The sequence below is a fragment of the Pocillopora damicornis genome, chromosome 5 (genome assembly GCF_964200805.1).
Source record: "Pocillopora damicornis chromosome 5, jaPocDami1.2, whole genome shotgun sequence".
In the NCBI taxonomy this organism is placed as follows: Eukaryota; Metazoa; Cnidaria; class Anthozoa; order Scleractinia; family Pocilloporidae; genus Pocillopora; species Pocillopora damicornis.
This window is the reverse complement of record NC_142674.1, coordinates 17,784,631-17,810,299: the sequence shown is the minus strand read 5'-3', so window position 1 is coordinate 17,810,299 and position 25,669 is coordinate 17,784,631. Positions and strand designations below refer to the sequence as shown.

At 38.2% G+C, this 25,669-nt stretch overlaps 4 protein-coding genes and 1 pseudogene across 4 annotated transcripts; 4 read left to right on the top strand and 1 right to left on the bottom strand.

The window, feature by feature from the left end:
* Positions 1-91: 91 nt before the first annotated feature.
* On the top strand, positions 92-4,252 carry LOC149045725 (uncharacterized). Its single transcript, XM_089206656.1, has one exon. The coding sequence runs from the start codon at positions 205-207 to the stop codon at positions 1,351-1,353; it is 1,149 nt and encodes a 382-aa protein (XP_089062782.1). The 5' UTR covers positions 92-204; the 3' UTR covers positions 1,354-4,252.
* Positions 4,253-4,273: 21 nt separating this feature from the next.
* Positions 4,274-6,912, top strand: LOC113665116 (uncharacterized). Its single transcript, XM_027180766.2, has one exon. The coding sequence runs from the start codon at positions 4,975-4,977 to the stop codon at positions 6,121-6,123; it is 1,149 nt and encodes a 382-aa protein (XP_027036567.2). The 5' UTR covers positions 4,274-4,974; the 3' UTR covers positions 6,124-6,912.
* A 7,523-nt stretch (positions 6,913-14,435) lies between these two features.
* Positions 14,436-17,618, top strand: LOC113665118 (uncharacterized). The gene has a single exon (XM_027180768.2). The coding sequence runs from the start codon at positions 15,111-15,113 to the stop codon at positions 16,278-16,280; it is 1,170 nt and encodes a 389-aa protein (XP_027036569.2). The 5' UTR covers positions 14,436-15,110; the 3' UTR covers positions 16,281-17,618.
* Positions 17,619-18,574: 956 nt separating this feature from the next.
* Positions 18,575-24,784, bottom strand: LOC149045724 (uncharacterized; annotated as a pseudogene).
* LOC113665119 (uncharacterized) lies at positions 20,535-21,921 on the top strand. Its single transcript, XM_027180769.2, has one exon. It carries the CDS (start codon positions 20,638-20,640, stop codon positions 21,805-21,807), a length of 1,170 nt encoding a protein of 389 aa, XP_027036570.2. The 5' UTR covers positions 20,535-20,637; the 3' UTR covers positions 21,808-21,921.
* Positions 24,785-25,669: the final 885 nt, after the last annotated feature.

The following is a 25,669-nucleotide window of genomic DNA, read 5'->3' as shown; positions in this document are numbered from 1 at the left end:
TAGAAAATTAATTTTAATAAGACTCAAGGTTGATAAACGAGTAGTGAAAGTGTTTTCACGCTGTTAGGAGGGGAAAGTTTACCTTAGTTAATTAACAGAAGTTCTATTATAAAAGTTGAAATTCTGACTCTGCATTGAACCATAAACTGAAGAGCTTGACTCTAACCACTACTTTTCTTTCGCGCCCTGATCATCATATTTAAGATGAACTGGACTTGTGCAAATAATACATTGCTCAACATAGGCGTTGATTATTTCAAAGAGCTACAAAGGAGCCAAAAACCTTCAAATTCTTCAGTTTACACCGGGGCAGCTGGCCCTGATTTACAGGAAGGGATGATGCATGTTGAGGAGTTTTCAAAGGCAGCTTTCGGCTCGTCCATCTTTATCATCATAGTTTCGCCCATGACAATCGTGGCCAACAGTTTGCTTCTTGTAACTTTTCTTGTCGATCCACTCAAGATTTTCCGCAACCCAACCAGCTACTTTCTCATCGGTTTGGCCATCGTGGATCTCCTAACGGCACTAATACAAGAACCTATCTATGCCGCCTGTTTCATGCTGATGTACTTCCAGCATCCTTCATGGACGAAATGTAAATCTTGGATGAAATTTACAGCGTATTTTTCGGCATTTCCAATCTCAATATCGGCATCTATCGTTTTTGCCTTTACATTGACTCAGTATATCGTGGTGGCATCGCCTCTGAGGTACGGCCGCATGATTACAAAGAAGAAAGCCTTACTTAGCGTTGTTGCTATATACCTCTATCATACGCTTTTCTGTTGTTTGCCTCTGATGGGTGTTCCACAGGAGACCAAACACGCCATCGACTTATTCTTTCACAGGTACACTGTTGTTCTCGTCACCATCGTGATATACATTATTCTGCATTACACCATGAAAAAGAAAATGACCGCAGGGCACTCACTCCAAAGCGAGGAGGGAAGACACGTTCAGGTGCAGCGAAGCTTTGTCCGTTTAAACGTCGTTCTTCTCATTATTATGATCATGTTTTTCGTGCCTTCAGTTCTACTGATGACAATCAGATTTTTTCTGGATGACATATTTACTGCTCGGTATGGGATACGGGTTCTCGTTGAGAATTTGATGACGGACAACCTGCTTTACCTGAAATTTCTGTTTGATCCGATTGTGTACGCGTGGCGCATGTCCAAGTACAGGAAGTCTCTGAAAAGCACTGTTTATCGTAATAAAGATAAAGAGTCCAGCAGAAGCGAAAACGAGACTAAACTCACAGATACAAGAGATCAGGTAGGTGAGCTGGCAAGTACTGAACTGAACAAGTCAACGATAACTTTACTCAGCTTTAAAAATGTCAGCACAGATTAAGGGTAGACCCTCTCCCTTTTTGGTACACATAAGCGGTCATAACTGATGAATCAGACGTCTCCTATGGATAGAGTTACAACCATCACAACGGAGAAATTCATCGTAAATATAACTCAGTGTTCTATCATCAAAATAAAACTCATTAAAAAGGTACAACAAACTGGACTTCATTGAAACTTTCAATTGACAATACAACTATTCAGCAAACTCTGAAGACTTACGTGGAAAAAAGTTCATTGAGAACGTGGTTGAGAAATCAAGCAGTTTGAGAAAATGGTAATGACCATTAGTGAGATTTTATGGAATAAAGAAAGGTCTCTGTTGAACAGCCAAAGTCCGACTTTGACAATGAATAATATCCTCCCAACTTGAATTGCTTACAAACTGACATTTAACCTTCCTTAAATTGACGACACTGGATGACAAAGGAACTCATACTGAACTCAAATATTTCTATTTTCTCAGACTGTATGGTTTGATTCTTAGACCTGTGCTGCGTTTTTGCCCTTGTTTGGATTAACACATTTTGGGTTCGCATCAATTTGCCTTTGCTCTCCAAAATTAAACCTCTGGTTTTTCGTTTACCAAAGAAACATTTTGGCGATGTTATGATTGAAGTTTTACTGAACGTTAGCAATTATTTACTTGACTGCAATATTTCACAATATAATGTTGCAAAAAGTATTAAAATAACTTAATATACATATAAATTAAATAACCAAACTTCACTTTATATTTGTCATTGCTGTTGATAAAATGTCCAGTGGTCCTTTTTAATCTGTAATATACAACCATATAGTCAGCTTATCGATTGAAAACAAAAACAGCTTCATGTGAGCTCCAGTGATAGGGATATGCCTTACGAAATATATAAGGCCTTTCGATTACATCATATCTTATTCAGGAATAAGTATCAGCATAACCTCGAATACCAAGGTAAATAACAGAACATTCTAGAATGTTCTAAACAAAACACGTTTCAAAATCGCATCATCAAGATTTTTTAAATTATCGATAGCATTGCTCTCCGAGGAAAAAGCTTTTTTGCTCGTTTTGTTTCTTTGTGTCATCAAATTCACGACATAAAATTAGGCTTTCTCTCCAGCAAGAAAAAAGACGTTTTTTCCCCAGTCTTATCGTTTCTAATCTGCTAAGAGGGGTTTTCTTACCATTTGGCTTTAGACGCCTACCAAAATAAACCTCAATACATTTTTGAAAATTATATTGTTGTGAACACTATTAAATATGAAGTACATTCTGTTGACACAAAAGTTCTAACAGGAAAGAGGAGGTGAAAAATTTGTGGCTATGGATCTTACCTACGAGAACATTCCCACGCCTCTAAACCCTTTAACTCCCAAGATCTGATTGTTAATACTCCCGTCTACCTGCTACACATTTCCTTTTAAATTAGGTATGAGAACTTGGTGCTAGATCAAGATAGCAGCTTCTACCTGATAAGTTTGAATATTGTCATTACCTGTTTGCTGATTAATGCATGGATATTACAGGGAGAATTCGAAGTTTCATGTTTATCACTTCTAGGAGTTAAAGGGCTAAGCCAAAGAAAACGAAACTGCCTCAGGAGATATAGCAGATGTTGACTTTCAGTTATCTCCGAGTACCTATCATCTTCGGCTCGCATCTACAGAACACAGCGTAGGTGGAAGTTAACTCGCTCAAAATAATCCATAGTATGCTTTTTATTATGCAAAATTCCCTAAAATGAGTGGTGAGTTATCTAAAGACTCTTCTCGTTATTCATCTTTTCGTCTGTATGCAATTTGTCCGTTTTTTTGTCTGCTTTCGGCTACCAAAGCCTGGGATAATTAAGTCAAAAACTGTTGGTTTGTATCCATTGACAAACTAATTCAATTTTTCAGAGAAGCTGTACATTTCCAGAGGCGCAGATAATCAATTCAAACAATGTTAATAAAGCCTTGACTTAAATGATGATATATATGGGCGCAATGCCGTACGAGCAATAACATTTTCATGACACCATTTGGTGATATTCCATACAACGAAACTCCAAATTACCCCTAAGAAATGATGTGCCACATCTGATTGCCCTTATGAGAAGCAAAGCCCTTTGAGACCGATGGAGACTAAACAATTTTTGTGATTGCGTGATTGTGAGTTACAGTTCGGCTGCGAGTTTGCCCTTTGATCATTAAGGTTTCAAAATTTCACTCAGTATTCTCCTTGTCGTTAGTTGTAGTTGGTTTTTTGTCCTTGTCGATCAATTTTTTAATTCTGCGTGCCATCGGCGTTGCGGGATCGACGTGTAAATCTTTACTATTCTGTTTCCATTTTCGTTTAGCTAGCCTCCTTACTTTGTAGCCATTGTTTATTCATGATTTGTGTATGTACTTTAGAGATGTCGTGCCTTCGAGGTCGCGTAGAAATTTTCGATGAAATTAAGGTATTATTTTATTATAATTTCGGGGCAAGCTCAGCCTCATTAGGCGCATTTTGGTCTTTCGTTTATTATCGCATGTTTATTGTGTCGTTTAGGTTTCTCTTGGTTATTTTTATTGCATTTCGTTTGTTAATTACCACGCGCGTTCTTACACTAGTTCCTGTTAATTTATTTTATGAGACATCATAGACAATTATAATAAAGATCAGCATTTCAATTGGTTTGCCGTCTTCGTTACATATCCCCGTATTTTGGCACGTTATACTCATCTGTTCGCGATATCTCTTGGCACCATTTCATCTTGATGCTCGTTACCGTTACCATTTTATTCAGACAGCCCCTTGCTACAATCATTCCATCTGCAATATACTATTCATGACAAGGAAATCGTGCATTATGTTTGCGTTTCTCCTTTTTGTGTTTATTCAGTCGCTTTGTCGATACCGACAAAATGATTTTTCCTAACTTAATTTTGGTCTTGCACATCCAAGGATCTGTACCGACCAATTATCTTAGTACAGACAAGCAGACTACGAATACTTACAATGACGAATCAAACGTTCTGTCGGGTGCAAAGCAAACCTGAAGAATTGAAATTCAGTTATTCACTTGAAATGAATAATAGCTTCAACATTCATTGACGTCCAATTTCCGTATCCTGCTAAGGTCCACAGTTTGAGAGAGCACTCTAAGTATTTGGTACAAACATTAACAAAAGTCCAATTTTCGTATCCTGCCAAGGTCTACTGTTTAAAAGAGAACTTCGATTATTTGGCTTATGTCACTACTATGAAATATCCAGATGGAAAATGAAATTCCCTGCTATGCTGAATAATTTGTTCTTCTTTGATCCCAACGCGCGTGGGCCTCTACTGGAATAATCGAACCTTTTCCAAAAGGCACAAACTCGGTGCAATTTTGAAATTAGAAGGCTTATCACAAGTCTAAGTTCTTAATAATGGCAAAACAGCTTCTTACATCCATGGTAAACAAATTAAAAAATCAATTTTAATAAGGCACAAGGTTGATAAACGAATAGCAAAAGTGTTTTCACGCTGATAGGAGGGGAAAGTTTACCTTAGTTAATTAACAGAAGTTCTATTATAAAAGTTGAAATTCTGACTCTGCATTGAACCATAAACTAAAGAGCTTGACCCTAACCACTACTTTTCTTTTGCGCCCTGATCATCATTTTTAAGATGAACTTGACTAGTGCAAATAATACATTGCTCAAAATAGGCGTTGATTATTTCAAAGAGCTACAAGGGAGCCAAAAACCTTCAAATTCTTCAGTTTACACCGGGGCAGCTGGCCCTGATTTACAGGAAGGGATTATTCATGTTGAGGAGTTTTCAAAGGCAGCTTTCGGCTCGTCCATCTTTATCATCATAGTTTCGCCCATGACAATCGTGGCCAACAGTTTGCTTCTTGTAACTTTTCTCGTCGATCCACTCAAGATTTTCCGCAACCCAACCAGCTACTTTCTCATCGGTTTGGCCATCGTGGATCTCCTAACGGCACTAATACAAGAACCTATCTATGCCACCTGTTTCATGCTAATGTACTTCCAGCATCCTTCATGGACGAAATGTAAATCTTGGATGAAATTTGCAGCATATTTTTCGGCATTTCCAATCTCAATATCGGCATCTATCGTTTTTGCCTTTACATTGACTCAGTATATCGTGGTGGCATCGCCTCTGAGGTACGGCCGCATGATTACAAAGAAGAAAGCCTTACTTAGCGTTGTTGCTATATACCTCTATCATACGCTTTTCTGTTGTTTGCCTCTGATGGGTGTTCCACAGGAGACCAAACACGCCATCGACTTATTCTTTCACAGGTACACTGTTGTTCTCGTCACCATCGTGGTATACATTATTCTGCATTACACCATGAAAAAGAAAATGACCGCAGGGCGCTCACTCCAAAGCGAGGAGGGAAGACACGTTCAGGTGCAGCGAAGCTTTGCCCGTATAAATGTCGTTCTTCTCATTATTATGATCATGTTTTTCGTGCCTTCAGTTCTACTGATGACAATCAGATTTTTTCTGGATGACATATTTACTGCTCGGTATGGGATACGGGTTCTCGTTGTGAATTTGATGACCGACAACCTGCTTTACCTAAAATTTCTGTTTGATCCAATTGTGTACGCGTGGCGCATGTCCAAGTACAGGAAGTCTCTGAAAAGCACTGTTTATCGTAATAAAGATAAAGAGTCCAGCAGAAGCGAAAACGAGACTAAACTCACAGATACAAGAGATCAGGTAGGTGAGCTGGCAAGTACTGAACTGAACAAGTCAACGATAACTTTACTCAGCTTTAAAAATGTCAGCACAGATTAAGGGTAGACCCTCTCCCTTTTTGGTACACATAAGCGGTCATAACTGATGAATCAGACTTCAGAATCAGAATCTCTCCCTTTTTGGTACACATAAGCGGTGATAACTGATGAATCAGACGTCTCCTATGGATAGAGTTAAAACCATCACAACGGAGAAATTCATCGTGAATATAACTCAGTGTTCTATTATCAAAATAAAACTCATTAAAAAGGTACAACAAACTGGACTTCATTGAAACTTTCAATTGACAATACAACTATTCACCAAACTCTGAAGACTTACGTGGAAGAATGTTCATTGAGAACGTGGTTGAGAAATCAAGCAGTTTGAGAACATGGTAATGACCACTGGTGAGATTTTATGGAATAAAGAAAGGTCTCTGTTGAACAGCCAAAGTCCGACTTTGACAATGAATAACATCCTCCCAACTTGAATTGCTTACAAACTCACATTTAACCTTCCTTAAATTGACGACACTGGAAGACAAAGGAACTCATACTGAACTCAAATATTTCTATTTTCTAAGACTGTATGGTTTGATTCTTAGACCTGTGCTGCGTTTTTGCCTTTGTTTGGATTAACACATGTTGGGTTCGTATCAATTTGCCTTTGCTCTCCAAGATTAAACCTCTGGTTTTTCGTTTACCAAAGAAAAATTTTGGCGATATTATGATTGAAGTTTTACTGAACGTTAGCAATTATTTACTTGACTGCAATATTTCACAATATAATGTTGCAAAAAGTATTAAAATAACTTAATATAAATATAAATTAAATAGCCAAACTTCACTTTATATTTGTCATTGCTGTTGATAAAATGTCCAGTGGTCCTTTTTAATCTGTAATGTACAACCATATAGTCAGCTTCTCGATTGAAAACAAAAACAGCTTCATGTGAGCTCCAGTGATAGTGATATGCCTTACGAAATATATAAGGCCTTTCGATTACATCATATCTTATTCACGAATAAGTATCAGCATAACCTCGAATACCAAGGTAAATAACGGAATATTCTAGAATGTTCTAAACAACACACGTTTCGAAATCGCATCATCAAAGATTTTTTAAATTATCGATAGCATTGCTTTCCGAGGAAAAAGCTTTTTTGCTCGCTTTTGTTTGTTTGAGTCATCAAATTCATGACATAGAATTAGGCTTTCTCTCCAGCACGAAAAAAGGCCTACCAAAATAAACCTCAATACATTAACAGTTTCATAATTTTGAAAATTGTTGTTTACACTATTAAATATGAAGTACACTCTTTTGACACAAAAGTTCTAACAGGAAAGAGGTGGTGAAAAATTTGTGGCTATGGATCTTACTTACGAGAATATTCCCACGCCTCTAAACCCTTTAACTCCCAAGATCTGATTGTTAATTCTCCCCTCTAGCTGCTACGCATCTCCTTTTAAATTAGGTATGAGAACTTGGTGCTGGATCAAGATAGAAGCTTCTACCTGATAAGTTTGAATATTCTCATTACCTGTTTGCTGATTAATGTATGAATATTACAGGGAGAAGTGTCATGTTTATCACTTCTAGGAGTTAAAGGATTAGGCCAAAGAAAACGAAACTGCCTCAGGAGATATAGCAGATGTTGATCTTCAATTATCTCCGAGTATCTATCATCTTCGGCTCGCATCTACAGAACCTCAGCATAGGTGGAAGTTAACTCGCTCAAAATAATCCATAGTATGCTTTGTATCATGCAAAATTCCCTAAAATGAGTGGTGAGTTATCTAAAGACTCTTCTCGTTATTCGTCTGTATGCAATTTGTCGGTTTTTTTTGTCTGCTTTCGGCTACCTAGAGCCTGGGATAATTAAGTAAAAAACTGTTGGTTTGTATTCATTGACAAACTAATTCAATTTTTCAGAGAAGCTGTACATTTCCAGAGGCGTAAATAATCAATTCAAACAATGTTAATAAAGCCTTGACTTAATGATGATATATGGGCACAATGCCGTACGAGCATTAACATTTTTATGACACCATTTGGTGATCTTCCATACCACGAAACTCCCAAATTCCTGAGAAATGATGTGCCACATCTGATTACCCTCATGAGAAGTAAAGCCCTTTGAGACCGGCGAAGATTAAACAATTTTTGTGATTGCGTGACTGTGCGTTACAGGCTGCGAGTTTGCCCTTTGATCATTAAGGTTTCAAAATTTCACTTAGTATTCTCCGTGTCGTTAATTGTAGTTGGTTTTTGTCCTTGTCGATCAAGTTTTTAATTGTACGTGCCATCGGCGTTGCGGGATTGATGTGTAAATCTTTAATATTCTGTTTCCATTTTCGTTTAGCTTGCCTCCTAACTTTCTAGCCATTGTTTACTTATGATTGAAGAAATGTAAAATGGTTACCGTGTTTACATAGCCTGATGCGAGATAAGCGTAGGAAAACCACGATGCGAAGTGAAGTGGTTTCCAGCTTATCGAGTGTTCTCCCAACCTCCCAAGTGTTTACATCAGGCTATGTAAACACGGAAACCATTTTACAATTCTTTCATAAAATAACTAATGAAAGAGGAACGAAAACCGCGTTTACATACATCATGTAAAATGGTTTTATGGCCAATCAGAGCGCGCGTACTATTTGAATTATTTTATAATTGTGTATGTAATTTAGAGATGTCGTGCCTTCGAGGTCGCGTGCAAATTTTCGATGAAATTTAAGTATTATTTTGTTGTAATTTCGGGGCAAGCTCAGCCTCAATGGGCGCATTTTGGTCTTTCGTTTATTATCGCATGTTTATTGTGTCGCTTAGGTTTCTCTTGGTTATTGTTATTGTATTTCGTTTGTTAATCGCCATGCGCGTTCGTACACTAGTTCCTGTTAATTTATTGATTTCAGTTTACGAGACAACATAGACAGTTGAAATAAAGATCGGCGTTTAAATTTGTTCGCCGTATTTGTAACATAGCCCTGTATTTTGGAACGTTGTACTCATCTGTTCGCGATATCTCTTGGCACCATTTCGTCTTGATGTTCGTTACCGTTACCATTTCATTCAGACAGCCCCTTGTTACGATCATTCCATCAGCAATATACTATTCACGACAAGGAATTCGTGCATTATGTTTGCGTTTCTCCTTTTTGTGTTTATTCAGTCGCTTTGTCGGTACCGACAAAATGATTTTTCCTCACGTAATTTTATTCTTGCACATCCAACCATACCAACATCCATCCATACCGACCAACTATCTTATTACCGACAATTAGACTACGACTACTTACAATGACGAATCAAACGTTCCGTCGGGTGCAAAGCAGGCCTAAAGAATTTAATTTATCACGCTGATAATTAACTGAATTCTGGGAACAACTATTCAGAAGAAGAAATTCGTGGAAAGTTAAAAACAGTGTAGTAACAGTGCCTAGGAAAGGTGTTACAGTTAATTCATAGTTGGAGGGGAACGTTTCCCTTGGTTAATTAACACAAGTTCTATTATAAAAGTGGGAATTCTCCCTCTGCATAAAATCATAACCTGAAGAGCTTGACCCTAACCACTACTTTTCTTCTGCGCTCTGATCATCATTTCTAAAATGAAATTGACTTGTGCAAATTATTCCTAGCTCAACATAGGCGTTGATTATTTCAGAGATCTACAATAGAGCCGAAAACCTTCAAATTCTTCAGTTTGCACGGGGGCAGCTGGCCTTAATTCACAGAAAGATGATGATGCATGTTGAGGAGTTTTCAAAGGTAGCTTTCGGCTCGTCCATCTTTATCATCATAGTTCCGCCCATGACAATCGTGGCCAACAGTTTGCTTCTTGTAACTTTTCTCGTCGATCCACTGTGGCGGCAACTGCCAACAACCATAAATATTTATAACGGTGTCATTAACGACTAGTGTAGATTGAGTAAGAATCGGGCAGTACACCAATCGTTTGTTGAATTTTTGGTTAGATTTCACCTAAAGCGCCGTTCAGAAAAGTGCAGCTGAGAAATTTAACGCAGGCACCCTAAGTCTGTTAACCAAAGCTTATTTGCAACATCTGGTTAAATTTACCTCGGTAACGGAAGAGAATGTCAAATCAAGCAAAGACATATGCTTCATGTTTCTAAGATAAAGAAGTTTTACCAGTCGTGATTCAGAAAATAATGTAAACAGGTATATTTAACGCTTAGCCTCAGGTTCTCCAAACATTATGATAAATATCATAGAGGATAGTCAAGTAATATCATACGATAAATATGAATGGATAGAAAATGACTCGGTGGCTATGTTTGAAGGCTTTTTTCACCAAGCAATGTCGTTTAAGAGGACTTTTTATTCTTAGCCTCGTTTCCATGCTGGCGAATTTCTGACATGCGTGGTTCTCATCTCTAGAAGTTAAATTGAATTAGCCTTTATCATAAAATTTTAGTCTGAGGGTCATAAGTGCTGTGACAACGTTTCATGCTTTTATCATTAATTTGAACAATTTTGGTCGATAACCGCGAGACCACATAGGGATATGCCTAACACAATATGTATGACTTTATGATCATATCATATCTTATTCACAAATACGCATCAGCATGGAATACCGAGGTAAATAACAGAACATCCTAAAATGCTATTCTAAACAAAATACATGTTGTAAAATCGAATCATCAAGTTTTATGACATTAACAATAGCATTGCTTTCCGAGGAAAAAGCTTTAGAAAAAATAAAATTAGGCCAAGCCTAATCGTTTCTAACCTGCTATGAGGGGTTTTCTTGGCATTTGGCTTTCTACGACTACCAAAATAAACCTTGATACATTAAACAGTTCCACAATTTTGGAAATTGCTGTGAACCCTATTAAATAGGAGTACATTCTGTTGACACAAACGTTTTAGCGGGAAAGAGGTGGTGAAAGAATTTGTAACTATGGAACTTAATCGCGAGAACATTCCCACGCCTCTTAAACCAAAGAAAATGAAACTGCCTCAGGAGCTAGAAAAGATGTTGACCTTCGAGTACTTATCATCTTCGGCTCGCATTTTATAAAATACCATCATAGGTGAGTCAAATTGCTCAAAATAATTCATAGTCTGCTTTGTACCATGCAAAATCCCCCAAAATGAGTGGTGAGATATCTAAAGACGCTTTCGTAATCTATCTTTTCATCTATATGCTATGTTTGCTCACGATATTTAATTACTTATCGGACTTTCACAGCGGTGGTCCACTCTGAGTATTCTACATCTTCGGGGAAAAAATTTTAGATTATTCCCCTTCTATTTGTTTCAAGACTTCCGTAAAATTACTTCACTCTCATCTATATCTGTCTTGAATGATCAACTCTCGGTTGAGTATCCTTGAGTCTACCTCATTTTGCAGTTTCCTTAGAAATAATTTCATGTTATATCTCAGCTATTCTTGAAACGACTTGTTTTCTGACAGCGGGATTTAAAGCAATCACCTGGCCCTCCATGAAAAGTTCTCTCTCAAATAATAGCTTCCCTTTGAAACATGAAATGGGATGGAAATAATTGCCCCAGTTTGAGATTCAACGAAATAATGTGCAGCAGTTGCGGTAAATCTTAATTAGAAATCACTCCAAATAAGAGCAACTAAAATTAACCAAAACAGCCTCTAAAAATATGAGCTAATCAATTTAGACTATACAAAGTAAAGTTATTTTACGACCAATATCTTGAGGGCACTTAGAACGACGGAAAGATTTGGGTTCCTTCTACTCTCCAAATTTTATCATTCCACTCGTTTACTAATAAGCTACGAAATGTTGCATAGTCAGTGGGAAAATATCAAGGGATGTAGGCGGTCTAGAGTAAAGTGAGTCAATGTCTACCAAAACGTGATAAGTTTCAAATAATTCATGTCATAATTGAGCATTCTTAATTTGGGTTTTCCTCTAAGGCACATCAAAATCCATGTTTCGTTGTTTGGAAAACCTTGGTATCTAAAGATAGTCTGCAGCTTTTCTTTCAAAGTGTTCAAAGATTCAAATCCAGACTCACTCTATTGGCAAAGTTTTGAAGCTGGACAATGTTATTGCTGATTGGTTCAGTTCAGTTGTTGATCTCTCAATTCCGGTCAGCTTGCTCTCCCCGCCGATATCTTTGTGGGGACAATATATTTTTCCGAAAGAATCACGGTAGTTAGGCATGCGCCAAGCGTACACAATCGGATCGAATAGAAATTTCAGGTAAAGCAGGTTATCGCTCATCAAATGAAGGCACGAAAAACATGATCATAATAATGAGAAGAACGACATTTAAACGGAAAGAGCTTCGCTGCACCTTAATGTGTCTTCCCTCTTCGCGAGAAGTCGAAGAGCTTTCGTTTTGGAGTGACCATCCTGCGGCCATTTTCTTTTCCATGGTGTAATGCATAATTATGTATACCACGATGGTAACGAGAACAACAGTGCACCTCAGGCGGTGTGCGCACTCTGATTGCGTTGCATCATGGTAGTAAAACGAAAAGCGAGTCATTTACATCTTGTCGTGGTCGAGTGAACATCTCTGGTGGCAGCAAGATAGCGCGAATAAACGTGGAATGTAATGGGGATTCACTGCCTGTTGCTATTCCTTCCAAAGTTAAAATTTTTTGGCAGGCCTTCGCGACTCCTGTCATTCTGTGACAAATTCGTTGTTAGGAGGCAACTGAAGAGATTCAGAAAGAATCGAAACTGCAGCCTTGCCCAAGAATCTATTCATTTGGCAGCAGTTACACTCACAGCCGATAACTGTGTGAATAATATAAAATTCGCAAGTTATTTAACAGGGAGCCAACCTTTGACATGCAAACTCATTAAAACTCAAACTGATTTATGGTTTAAGGCATCAAAAGGGCGTGGGAAATGATCTGGCGAGTAATCGAAAGTACTTCGCACTCGGAAATATATTTTTTGAATGGTTAAGTCTGCTGCTGACAACCCCTTGAGTTCACATGTCCCAGTTGTCTTTGTGATACGTTCGTATAACTTTTAAGTTATAATTGAGATTATTCCTTGATTCCCGGAGGCAAATTTTGAAGTAATCACCTCCCTCTTAAATAATTTTGCTCTCAGACAGTTGCTCTCGTTTCGAGAAAACATATAAATGCTGTAATTGCCCCAGCTATCATCCAAAGAAATAATGGTACACCAATTTCAAAAAATTAATGGTAGCTCATCGCTCTGAAAAAGAACCCCATAAATTACCCTGAATAAATGCGAAAAGTGTAAGCCTAATCTAATATGTAAAATATTAGATCTCGATAACCTTTCTATAGTTTCGAACTCGATTTTCTTTCAATTTCTTAGAGTCCATTTCAAGAGAAGGTTAGAGTTGTATTAAGGTAATTTCATGAGCAAAGATACTCACTTTTTGATCACCTTCGTCAGTTTGAAATATTGCAGAACAGAAGATGATAAATCGCAAAAATGAACATAAATAAGAGAACCGCAAACACAACGCGCGATTTCCTTGTCACGAAATATATATTGCAATATTGTTATAGAAGGAACGGTCGTGGCAAGGAGTTGTGTGAATAAAATTGCTCAGTTTCCGCCGGTCTCTTGTGTTTTCAACGAGGGCTCTGCTACTCATGAGTGCAATCAGATGTGCGCATCACTTCTTAGGGGGGAATTTGGCAGTGTCGTGGTATGGAAGATCACCAAATAGCGTCATGAAAATTTTATTGCTCGTACTGCTGTATTATTGTGCCCATATATATCACCATTTAAGTCAAGGCTTTATTAACGTTGTTTGACTTGATTATTTGCGCCTCTGGAAATGTACACCTGCTCTGAAACATTGAATTGGTTTGTCAATGCAGGCAAGCCGACAGTTTTTGACTTAATTACCCAAGGCTTTAGGTAGCCCAAAGTAGACGAAAAACCGACAAAATGATTTTTCTTGGCTTAATTTTCGACTGGCATATCCAAGGCTCTATACAGCATCCTTTCAAAGACAAAGTGACTACCGACCAATTCTCATAGCACCGACAAACAGACTACGAATACTTGCAATGACGAATCAAACGTTCTGTCGAGTGCAAAGCAAGCCGGATGAATGTAATTTCAGTTATTCACTTGAAATGAATAATAGCGTCGGAAAACGAATTGTTATCCATACTTTATCCCTTAGGTTCTTAAAGTTCAAATACAATATTTAATCAACGCGATATTCTTAATTAAAGTCTTACCTCATACAATGCATTAATAAAGGTGGGGGCGGCAGTATTTTCTCGTCGTTATATCCTTTATACAGGCGCAGTTTTGTTATTTGCGGACACACTATATAGGATGTTTTTATACCACAATCGTGACAATGTTGGGTCAGGTTTACTCTTTGATAACTTTTCACTACGCTCCTTGTTCACTGTTAATACATCTTTAATTTTGTAAATAGCTGAGTATAAGCATTCATTGAAGTCCAATTTCCGTATCCTGCTAAGGTCTACTGTTTGATAGAGCTTTTCAAATATTTGGTATTTGTCACTCTGCGAAATATCCAAATGGAAAATTGTATTCCCTGCTATGCTGAATAATGTGTTCTTCTTTGATCCCAACACGTACGGGCCTTCACTGAAATAATTCAACTTCTTCCAAAAGGCACAAATTCGGTGCATTTTCAAAATTGAGAGGCTTATCACATCCTTCGCTAAAATACTTAGCTTGATGGCTATGTCTAAGTTCGTAATAATGGCGATACAGCGTCTCATGTCCATGGTACACAAATTGTAAAATTAATTTTAATGAGTTATATAAACGAAAAACAGGTTAATAAACGAATAGGGAAAGTGTTTTCACGCTGATAATTAACTGAATTCTCGGAACAACTATTCAGGAGAAGACATTCATGGAAAGTTAAATACAATGTAGTAACAATGCATAGGGAAGGTCTTACGGTTAATTTAGCTTGGAGGGGAAAGTTTCCCTTGGTTAATTAACACAAGTTCTATTATAAAAGTGGGAATTCTCCCTCTGCATAAAATAATAAACTAAAGAACTTGGCCCTAACCACTGCTTTTCTTCGCGTGCTGATCATCATTTTTGAAATGAACCTGACTTGTGCAAATTATTCCTTGCTCAACATAGGCGTTGATTACTTCAAAGAGCTACAACAGAGCCAAAAACCTTCAAATTCTTCAGTTTGCACGGGGGCAGCTGGCCTTAATTCACAGAAAGAGATGATGCATGTTGAGGAGTTTTCAAAGGCAGCTTTCGGTTCGTCCATCTTTATCATCATAGTTTCGCCAATGACAATCGTGGCCAACAGTTTGCTTCTTGTAACTTTTCTCGTCGATCCACTCAAGATTTTCCGCAACCCAACAACCTGCTTTCTCATCGGTTTGGCCATCGTGGATCTCCTAACAGCACTGATACAAGAACCTATCTATGCCACTTGTTTCATGCTGATGTACTTTCAGCATCCTTCGTGGACAAAATGCGCACCTTGGATGAAATTTGCAGCGTATTTTTCGGCATTTCCAATCTCAATATCGGTATCCATCGTTTTTGCCTTTACATTGACGCAGTATATCGTGGTGGCATCGCCTCTGAAGTACGGCCGCATGATTACAAAGAAGAAAGCTTTCATTAGCGTTGTGGCTCTATACCTCTATCATACGCTTATTTGTTGTTTACCTCTAATGGGTGTTCCACAGAAGACCATAGACGCCATCGGCTTATTTTTTTACAACTACGCTGTTGTTCTTGTTACCATCGTGGTACACATTGTTCTGCATTACACCATGAAAAAGAAGATGACCGCAGGGCGCTCACTCCAAAACGAAGGTTCATCCACTTCTCGCGAAGAAGGAAGACGCGTTCAGATGCAGCGAAGCTTTGTCCGTTTAAACGTCGTTCTTCTCATTATTATGATCATGTCTTTCCTGCCTTCAGTTATACTCATGACAATCAGATTTTTTCTGGACGACATATTTACTGCTCGGTATGGGATACGGGTTCTCGTTGTAAATTTGATGACCGATAACCTGCTTTACCTGAAACTTCTGTTAGATCCGATTGCTTACGCGTGGCGCATGTCCAAGTACAGGAAGTCTCTGAAAAGCACCGTTTATCGTAATAAAGATAAAGGGTCTAGCAGAAGTGAAAACGAGACTAAAATCACAGATGCAAAATGTCAGATAGGTGAACTGGCAAGTGCTGAACTGAACAGGTCAGCGATAACTTTACTCAGCTTTAAGAATGTCAGCACAGATTAAGGGTAGACCCTCTCCTGTTTTTGTGCACATTAGCGGTGATAAATGATGTATCAGACATCTCCTATGGTTAGATTTAAACCCATCACAACTGAGAAATTCACCCTGAGTCGAACGCAGTGTTCTAAAATCACAATAATACTCATGCTTCCAAGCCTATATAACTAAGGGTGGCAGCAGCTCAACAACTCATGGTCACTATTCTGGACAGCTCTACTGCAAGCAAAGGAATCTTGCCACTAACTCATTCTATGTGGATGCAGAGCCTCACGTAGAGGACGATACAAGTGCTTAAAAGCTAATTTGGCATGCACTGGTTTTTGCAGCTGTGGCGGCAACTGCCAACAACCATAAATATTTACAACGGTGTCACTAACGACTAGTGTAGATCGAGTAAGAATCGGGCAGTACACCAATCGTTTGTTGAATTTCGGTTAGAGAGGAGAACAGTTTAGGATTTCATCTAAAACGCCGTTCAGAAAAGTGTAGCTGAGAAATTTACCGCAGGCATCCTAAGTCTGTTAACCAAAGCTTATTTACAATATCTGGTTAAATTTACCTCGGTAACGGAAGAGAATGTCAAATCAAGCAAAGACATATGCTTCATGTTTCTAATTAAGATAAAGAAGTTTTACCAGTCGTGATTCAGAAAATAATGTAAACAGGTATATTTAACGCTTAGCCTCAGGGCCTCCAAACATTATGATAAATATCATAGAGGATAGTCAAGTAATATCATACGATGAATATGAATGGATAGAAAATTACTCGGTGGTCATGTTTGAAGGCTTTTTTCACCAAGCAATGTCGTTTAAGAGGACTTTTTATTCTTAGCCTCGTTTCCATGCTAGCGAACTTCTGACATGCGTGGTTCTCATCTCTAGAAGTTAAATTGAATTAGCCTTTATCAGAAAATTCTAGTCTAAGGGTCATAAGTGCTGTGACAACGTTTCATGCTTTTATCATTAATTTAAACAATTTTGGTCGATAACCGCGAGACCACATAAGGATACGCCTAACACAATATATATGACTTAATGCTCATATCAAATCTTATTCACAAATACGCATCAGCATGGAATACCAAGGTAAATAACAGAACATTCTAGAATGCTATTCTAAACAAAATACATGTTTCAAAATCGAATCAACAAGTTTTATGACATTAGCAATAGCATTGCTTTCCGAGGAAAAAGCTTTAGAAAAAATAAAATTAGGCTTTCTCTCAAGCAAGAAAATAGACGAGTTTTTCCCAGCATAATCGTTTCTAACCTGCTATGAGGGGTTTTCTTGACATGTGGCTTTTTATGACTACCAAAATAAACCTCGATACATTAAACAGTTCCACAATTTTGGAAATTGTGCTCAACACTATTAAAAATGGAGTACAATCTGTTGACACAAGCGTTTTAGCAGGAAAGAGGTGGTGAAAGAATTTGTAACTATGGATCTTAATCACGAGAACATTCCCCCGCCTCTTAAGCCAAAGAAAATGAAACTGCCTCAGGAGCTAGAAAAGATGTTGACCTTCGAGTACTTATCATCTTCGGCACGCATTTATAAAATACCAGTATAGGTGAGTCAAATTGCTCAAATAATTCATAGTCTGCTTTGTACCATGCAAAATCCCCCAAAATGAGTGGTGAGATATCTAAAGACGCTTTCGTTAATTATCTTTTCATCTATATGCTATGTTTGCTCACGGTATTTAATTACTTATGGGACTTTCACAGCGGTGGTCCACTCTGAGTATTCAACATCTTCGAAGAAAATATTTTAGATCATTCACCTTCAATTTGTTTTAAGACTTTCGTAAATTTCTTTGCACTCATCCATATCTGTCTTGAATGATCAACTCTCGGTTGATTATCCTTGAGTCTACCTCATTTTGCAGTTTTCTTAGAAATAATTTCATGTTATATCTCAGCTATTCTTGAAACGACTTGTTTTCTGCTAGCGGGATTTAAAGCAATCACCTGGCCCTCCATGAAAAGTTCTCTCTCAAATAATCGTTCTCCTTTGAAACTTGAAAAGGGATGGAAATAATTGCCCCAGTTTGAGATTCAACGAAATAATGGTGCAGCAGTTGCGGTAAATTTTAATTAGAAATAACTCCAAATAAGATCAACTAAAATGAACCAAAACAGCCTCTAAAAATATGAGCTAATCAATTTAGACTATACAAAGTAAAGTTATTTTACGACCAATATCTTGAGGGCATTTAGAGCGATGGAAAGATTTGGTTGCTTCTTCTCTCCAAAATTTTATCATTCCACTCGTTTACTAATAAGCTTCGAAATGTTGCATAGTCAGTGGTAAAACATCAAGGGATGTAGGCGGTCTGGAGTAAAGCGAGTCAATGTCTACCAAAACTTTATAAGTTTCAAATAATTTATGTCGTAATTGAGCATTCTCAATTTGGTTTTTCCTCTAAGGCAGCATCAAAATCCATGTTTCGTTGTTTGGAAGACCTTGGTATCTAAAGATAGTCTGCAGCTTTCCTTTCAAAGTGATCAAAGGTTCAAATCCAGACTCACTCATTGGCAAAGTTTTGAAGCTGAACAATGTTATTGCCGATTGGTTCAGTTCAGTTGTTGATCTCTCAATTCCGGTCACCTTGCTCTCCCCGCCGATATCTTTGTGGGTACAATATATTTTTCCGAGAGAATCACGGTATTTGAGCACGCGCCACGCATAAACAATCGGATCTAATAGAAATTTCAGGTAAAGTAGGTTATCGCTCATCAAATGAAGGCTCGAAAAAACATGATCATAATAATGAGAAGAACGACATTTAAACGGAAAGAGCTTCGCTGCACCTTAATGTGTCTTCCCACTTCGCGAGAAGTCGAAGAGCTTATCGTTTTGGAGTGACCATCCTGCGGCCACTTTCTTTTCCATGGTGTAATGCAGAATAATGTATAATTGCCACGATGGCAACGAGAACAACAGTGTACCTCAGGTGGTGTGCGCACTCTGATTGCGTTGCATCATGGCCGTAAAACGAAAAGCGAGTCATTTACATCCTGTCGCGGTCGAGGGAACGTCTCCGGTGGCAGCAAGATAGCGCGAATAAACATGGAATGTAATGGGAATTCACTGCCTGTTGCCATTCCTTCCAAAGTTAAAAATTTTTGGCAGGCTTGCGCGACTCCTGTTATTCCTCCGTGACAAATTCGTTGTTAGGAGGCAACTGAGGAGATTCAGAAAGAATCGAAACTGCAGCCTTGCCCAAGAATCTATTCATTTGGCAGCAGTTACACTCACAGCCGATGGTTGTGTGAATAATATAAAATTCGCGAGTTATTTAACAGGGAATCAACCCTTGACATGCAAACTCATTACAAAGAGACAGCTACCTTCTTATACACCTATTATTTTTCATGTCATACTCTTAAAGGCGTAAATACGGGATTCGCAAAAGGAGAAGCGTTACGCCTTTTAAGACCAAATTCGTCACGCTCAACGTTTAATAAAAAACGTACAGATTTTCAAATATGCTTAAAAGAATAGAGAATACTTAAAATAAGGTTCTCTGGAGTTATCTTCTACGGTAGAGACAGTATACTTGAAAACAAAGAAAATAGCGCGCACACATGAAAATATTACCTTTTGTAACAATCTCATTCGGCTTTTCCAAACCTCAAGAACTTACCGACAGGGAAATTACACCTTAAAACTAACCCTTATTATCACATCGCGAAGGAAAGTCATTAAAAGATATCTTAAACTGAAACTTAACTTATTTACCATACAACACTCGCGATTAGTAAATCTGCTTCTACTTAGGAAAGTATAGATCTACGACACAATTGGGTATACAATAGTAACGCTGTGTAACGCAACAATGGGCCTTTTCTTGGTCTTGGTTGAAGGTCCAAGCTCCTTGTTCACTATAAATACATCCTTTTGTAAATAGCTGAGTATAAGCATTCGTTGAAGTCCAATCTCCGTATCCGGCTAAGGTCTACTGTTTGATAGAGCTTTTCAAATATTTGGTATTTGTCACTTTACGAAATATCCAGATGGAAAATGAAATTCCCTGCTATGCTGAATGATTTGTTCTTCTTTGATCCCAACACGTGCGGACCTCCACTGGAATAATTGAACTTATTCCAAAAGGCACAAATTCGGTGCAATTTCAAAATTTAAAAGGCTTAGCACATCTTACAATAAAATACTTGGCTTGATGGCTATGTCTAAGTTCGTAATAATGGCGACACAGCGTCTCATGTCCATGGTAAACAAATTGTGAAATCAATTTTTATGAGTCATATAAACGCAAAACAGGTTAATAAACGAATGGGGAAAGCATTTTCACGCTAATAATTTCTTCCGCGCTCTGATCATCATTTTTGAAATGAACTTGACTTGTGCAAATTATTCCTTGCTCAACATAGGCGTTGATTACTTCAAAGAGCTACAACAGAGCCAAAAACCTTCAAATTCTTCAGTTTGCACAAGGGCAGTTGGCTTTAATTCACAGAAAGAGATGATGCATGTTGAGGAGTTTTCAAAGGCAGCTTTCGGCTCGTCCATTTTTATTATCATAGTTTCGTCCATGACAATCGTGGCCAACAGTTTGCTTCTTGTAACTTTTCTCGTCGATCCACTCAAGATTTTCCGCAACCCAACCAGCTACTTTCTCATCGGTTTGGCCATCGTGGATCTCCCAACAGCACTGATACAAGAACCTATCTATGCCACCTGTTTCCTGCTGATATACTTTCAGCATCCTTCGTGGACAAAATGTGCACCTTGGATGGAATTTGCATCTTATTTTTCAGCATTTCCAATCTCAGTATCGGCATCTATCGTTTTTGCCTTTACATTGACGCAGTACGTCGTGGTGGCATCGCCTCTGAAGTATGGCCGCATGATCACAAAGAAGAAAGCTTTCATTAGCGTTGTGGCTCTATACCTCTATCATACGCTTATCTGTTGTTTACCTCTAATGGGTGTTCCACAGAAGACCATAGACGCCATCGGCTTATTTTTTTACAACTACGCTGTTGTTCTCGTTACCATCGTGGTATACATTGTTCTGCATTACACCATGAAAAAGAAGATGACCGCAGGGCGCTCACTCCAAAACGAAGGCTCATCCACTTCTCGCGAGGAAGGAAGACACGTTCAGGTGCAGCGAAGCTTTCTCCGTTTAAACGTAGTTCTCCTCATTATTATGATCATGTCTTTCCTGCCTTCAGTTATACTCATGACGATCAGATTTTTTCTGGACGACGTATTTACTGCTCGGTATGGGATACGGGTTCTCGTTGCAAATTTGATGACCGATAACCTGCTTTACCTGAAATTTCTGTTAGATCCGATTGCCTCCGCGTGGCGCATGTCCAAGTACAGGAAGTCTCTAAAAAGCACTCGTTATCGTAATAAAGATAAAGAATCCAGCAGAACTGAAAACGAGACTAAAATCACAGATGCAAGATGTCAGATAGGTGAGCTGGCAAGTGCTGAACTGAACAGGTCAGCGATAACTTTACTCAGCTTTAAAAATGTCAGCACAGATTAAGGGTTGACCCTCTTCCATTTTGGTGCACATTAGCGGTCATAAATGATGAATCAGACATCTCCCATGGATAGAATTGAACCCATCACAACTGAGAAATTTACCGCGAGTCGAACGCAGTGCTCTATCATCACAATAAAACTCATGCTTCCAAGCCCATATAACTGGGGGTGGCAGCAGCTCAACAACTCATGGTCACCATTCTGGACCGCTTTACCGCTAGGAAAGGAATCTGGTCACGAACTCATTCGATGTGGATGTAGAGCCTCATGTAGAGGGCGATTCAAGTGCTTAAAAGCTAATTTGGCATGCACTGGTTTGTACAACTGTGGCGGCAACTGCCAACAACCATAGATATGTACAACGGTGTCACTAAAAACTAGACTAAGTGTAGATCGAGTAAGAATTAGGCAGTACATCAATCGTTTGTTGAATTTCGGTTAGATAGGAGAACAGTTTAAGATTTCACCCAAAGCGCCGCTCAAAGAGGTGTAGCTGAGAAAGTTACCACAGGAATCTCAAATCTGTTAACCAAAGCTTATTTCTAATAGCTGGTTAATTTTACCAAAGTAACGGAAGAGAATGTCAAATCAAGGAACGACATAAGCTTCATGTTTTTAAGATAAACAAGTTTTAACAATTGTGATTCAGAAAATACTGTAAACAGGTATATTTAACGTTTAACCACACAGCACCCAAACATTATGATAAATATCAAAGAGGATAGTCACGTAATGGCATAAGATAAATATGAATGGATAGAAAATGACACGGTGGTTATGTTTGAAGACTTTTTTCGCAAATGTCCGTACCCAATGTCATTTAAGAAGATTTTTTATTTATAGCCTTTTTTCGCGAATTTCTGACATGCCTGGTTCTCATCTCCAGAAGTTATATTGAATTAGCCTTTTTCAGAAAATGTTAGTTTGAGGGTCATTAGTGCTGTGGCAAAGTTTCATGCTTTTATCATTAATTTGAACAATTTTGGTCGATAACCGCTAGACTACATAGGGTATGCCTAATACAATAAAGAATACGCACAAATACGCATCAGCACGACCTCAAATACCAAAGTAAATAACGGACCATTCTAGAATGCTATTCTAAACAAAATACATGTTTCAAAATCAAATCATCAAGATTTGTGACATTAACAATAGCATTGTTTTCGGAGGAAAAAGCTTCTTGGATCGTTTAAGAAATTTAAATTGTTTGTTTGTGTCATTAAATTCACGACATATAAATAGACTTTCTCTCCAGCAAGGAAATAAACGAGTTATTCCCAGCCTAATCGTTTCTTATCTCTTATGAGGGATTTTCTTGCCATTTGGCTTTCGACGACTACCAAAATAAACCTCTATATATTAAACAGTTCCACAATTTTGGGAATTGTTGCGAACACTATTAAAAATGGAGTATATTCTGATTACACAAACGTTTTTAGCGGGAAAGAGGTGGTGAAAGAATTTGTAACTATGGAACTTAATCGCGAGAACATTCCCACGTCTCTTAAACCAAAGAAAATGAAACTGCCTCAGGAGCTATAAAAGATGTTGACCTTCGAGTACTTATCAGCTTCGGCCCGCATTTATAAAACATTAGCATAGTAGAGTCAAATTGCTCAAAATAATTCATAGCCTGCTTTGTACCATGCAAAATCCCCCAAAATGAGTGGTAAGATATATATAGACGCTTCTCGTAATTGATCTTTTCGTCTGTATGCTATATTTGCTCACGGTATTTAATTACTTATCGGACTTTCACAGCGGTGGTCCCATCTGAGTAGTCAATATCTTCGAGGAAAATATTTTAGATCATTCCCCTTCTATTTGTTTTAAGACGTCCGTAAAATTACTTCACTCTCATCTATATCTGTCTTGAATGATCAACTCTCGGTTGAGTATCCTTGAGTCTACCTCATTTTGCAGTTTTCTTAGAAATTATTTCATGTTACATCTCAGCTATTCTTAGAATGACTTGTGTTCTGCCAGCGGGATTTAAAGCAATCACCTGGCCCTCCATGGAAAGTTCTCTCTCAAATAATCGCTCTCCTTTGAAATATGAAAAGGGATGGAAATAATCTTATTGTCATGAGTATAACCTAAGGCACAAATAACACGATCATAATGAGAAGAACGACATTTAAACGGGCAAAGCTTCGCTGCACCTTAATGTGTCTTCTCTCTTCGCGAGAAGTCGATGAGGTTTCGTTTTGAAGGGACCGTCCTGTAGCCATTTTCTTTTTCATGGTGTAATGCAGAATAACGTAAACCTCGATGGTGATGAGAACAACAGCGTAGTCGTGAAAGAATAAGTCGATGGCGTCTTTGGTCTTCCGCGGAACACCCATCAGAGGTAAACAACAGATAAACGTGTGATAGAGATATACTGCAACAACGCTAACGAAAGCTTTCTTCTTTGTAATCATGCGGCCGTACTTCAGAGGCGATGCCACCACGATATACTGCGTCAATGTGAAGGCAAAAACGATGGATGCCGATATTGAGACTGGAAATGCCGGAAAATGACCTGCAAATTCCAGCTGAGGAGCACAATTTCTCCTCGAAGGATGCTGAAAGCAAAAAAAGTTACAAGAAGCAAGATGTTGGCCAGGATTGTCACGGGCGAAACTATGATGATAAAGATAGACGAACCAAATGCTGTTTTGGAAAAATTTTCAACATGACCCATCGCGTGCGCTGAAATAACGGAACTCGGTACAATGCTTGCAACTGAATGGTTGTCATTGAATACGGATTCATTTAACAGGTTTGGAATTGGTGGCCTTGAAGAATTTTTGCCAAAGCTAAAGTAGGAGTTGTTGCATGTGGCATTCATCCTTTTCCTAGCCTGGTCATGCAAACCCAACGTAGTAAATAAATTTCTGCGGCGTGATTAGCAGATCTACGGAAGCCGTTGGTTTATAAGGTGTTTATGTCATGCAATCGATGTTAAAAGAAGCCCGCTTTTAGACCGTTGCATATTTAACAGTGGCCAGTAGGAGAAGAGATAAATATTTTGTTCACACTGATGGTTCAGCAGGACAGAAATGGAAATTCTTTTTCGCTGAGGGTCTTACTCGTCAAAACATTTCCCACGCCTTTTTATCTCTAAAGCCATAAAGAATGAAACTTTCTTAGAGGAGATATCCAAAATGTTATCCTGCATGGTCTTCAAGGGATCCTCCGAGTGTTAAAATAATGTCAGCTCCAACTTCTTTTAAGACGTAATAGTAAGCAATATCTTTCATGGATGGTAAACTCCGCTGCTGAGTACCCATTGAGTCCACATGTTACAGTTGTCTTAATAACACTTTCGTATTATTTTTGAGTTATATTGGAATTATACTTCTTGATTTTCGCGGGCAAAATGTGAAGTAATCACCTCCCTCGTAAATAGTTTCGCTCTCAAAAAGTTGGTTTCATTTCGAGCAGACAAATGAATGCTGTAATTGCCCCTGTTAGCACCCAAAGAAATAATATTAGACTAGTTAAATTATAGCTCGTCGTTCTGAAAAAGAACCACAAAAATATCCTAAACAGCAGCGAAAGGTGTAAGGCTAATCTAAAATGTTAAATATAGTAAAGCTTATTTTCGACGAATAGATGGAGCGCATAGGATGGTTGAAACGTTTGGCTTGGTTCTTCTCTCCAAATTTTCTCATTTCACCCATGCATTATATGCATGGGTGAATAATATTATAATGTTGCAATTTCATTAATAAACGATAAAGGGTTTTTAGTAATAGGTGGTCTAGGGTAAAGCATGTCTATGTTTATCAAAATGTAAAGGATTCTTGTCACGTATTTCATTGTTGAGCGCCATCAATGTGGTTTAACCGCTAAGACAGCGCTGAAATCCATAT

Coding starts and splice junctions, on each gene's coding strand:
- LOC113665119 (XM_027180769.2), top strand. CDS start 20,638: ATGAACTTGACTTGTGCAAATTATTCCTTGCTCAACATAGGCGTTGAT.
- LOC113665116 (XM_027180766.2), top strand. CDS start 4,975: ATGAACTTGACTAGTGCAAATAATACATTGCTCAAAATAGGCGTTGAT.
- LOC113665118 (XM_027180768.2), top strand. CDS start 15,111: ATGAACCTGACTTGTGCAAATTATTCCTTGCTCAACATAGGCGTTGAT.
- LOC149045725 (XM_089206656.1), top strand. CDS start 205: ATGAACTGGACTTGTGCAAATAATACATTGCTCAACATAGGCGTTGAT.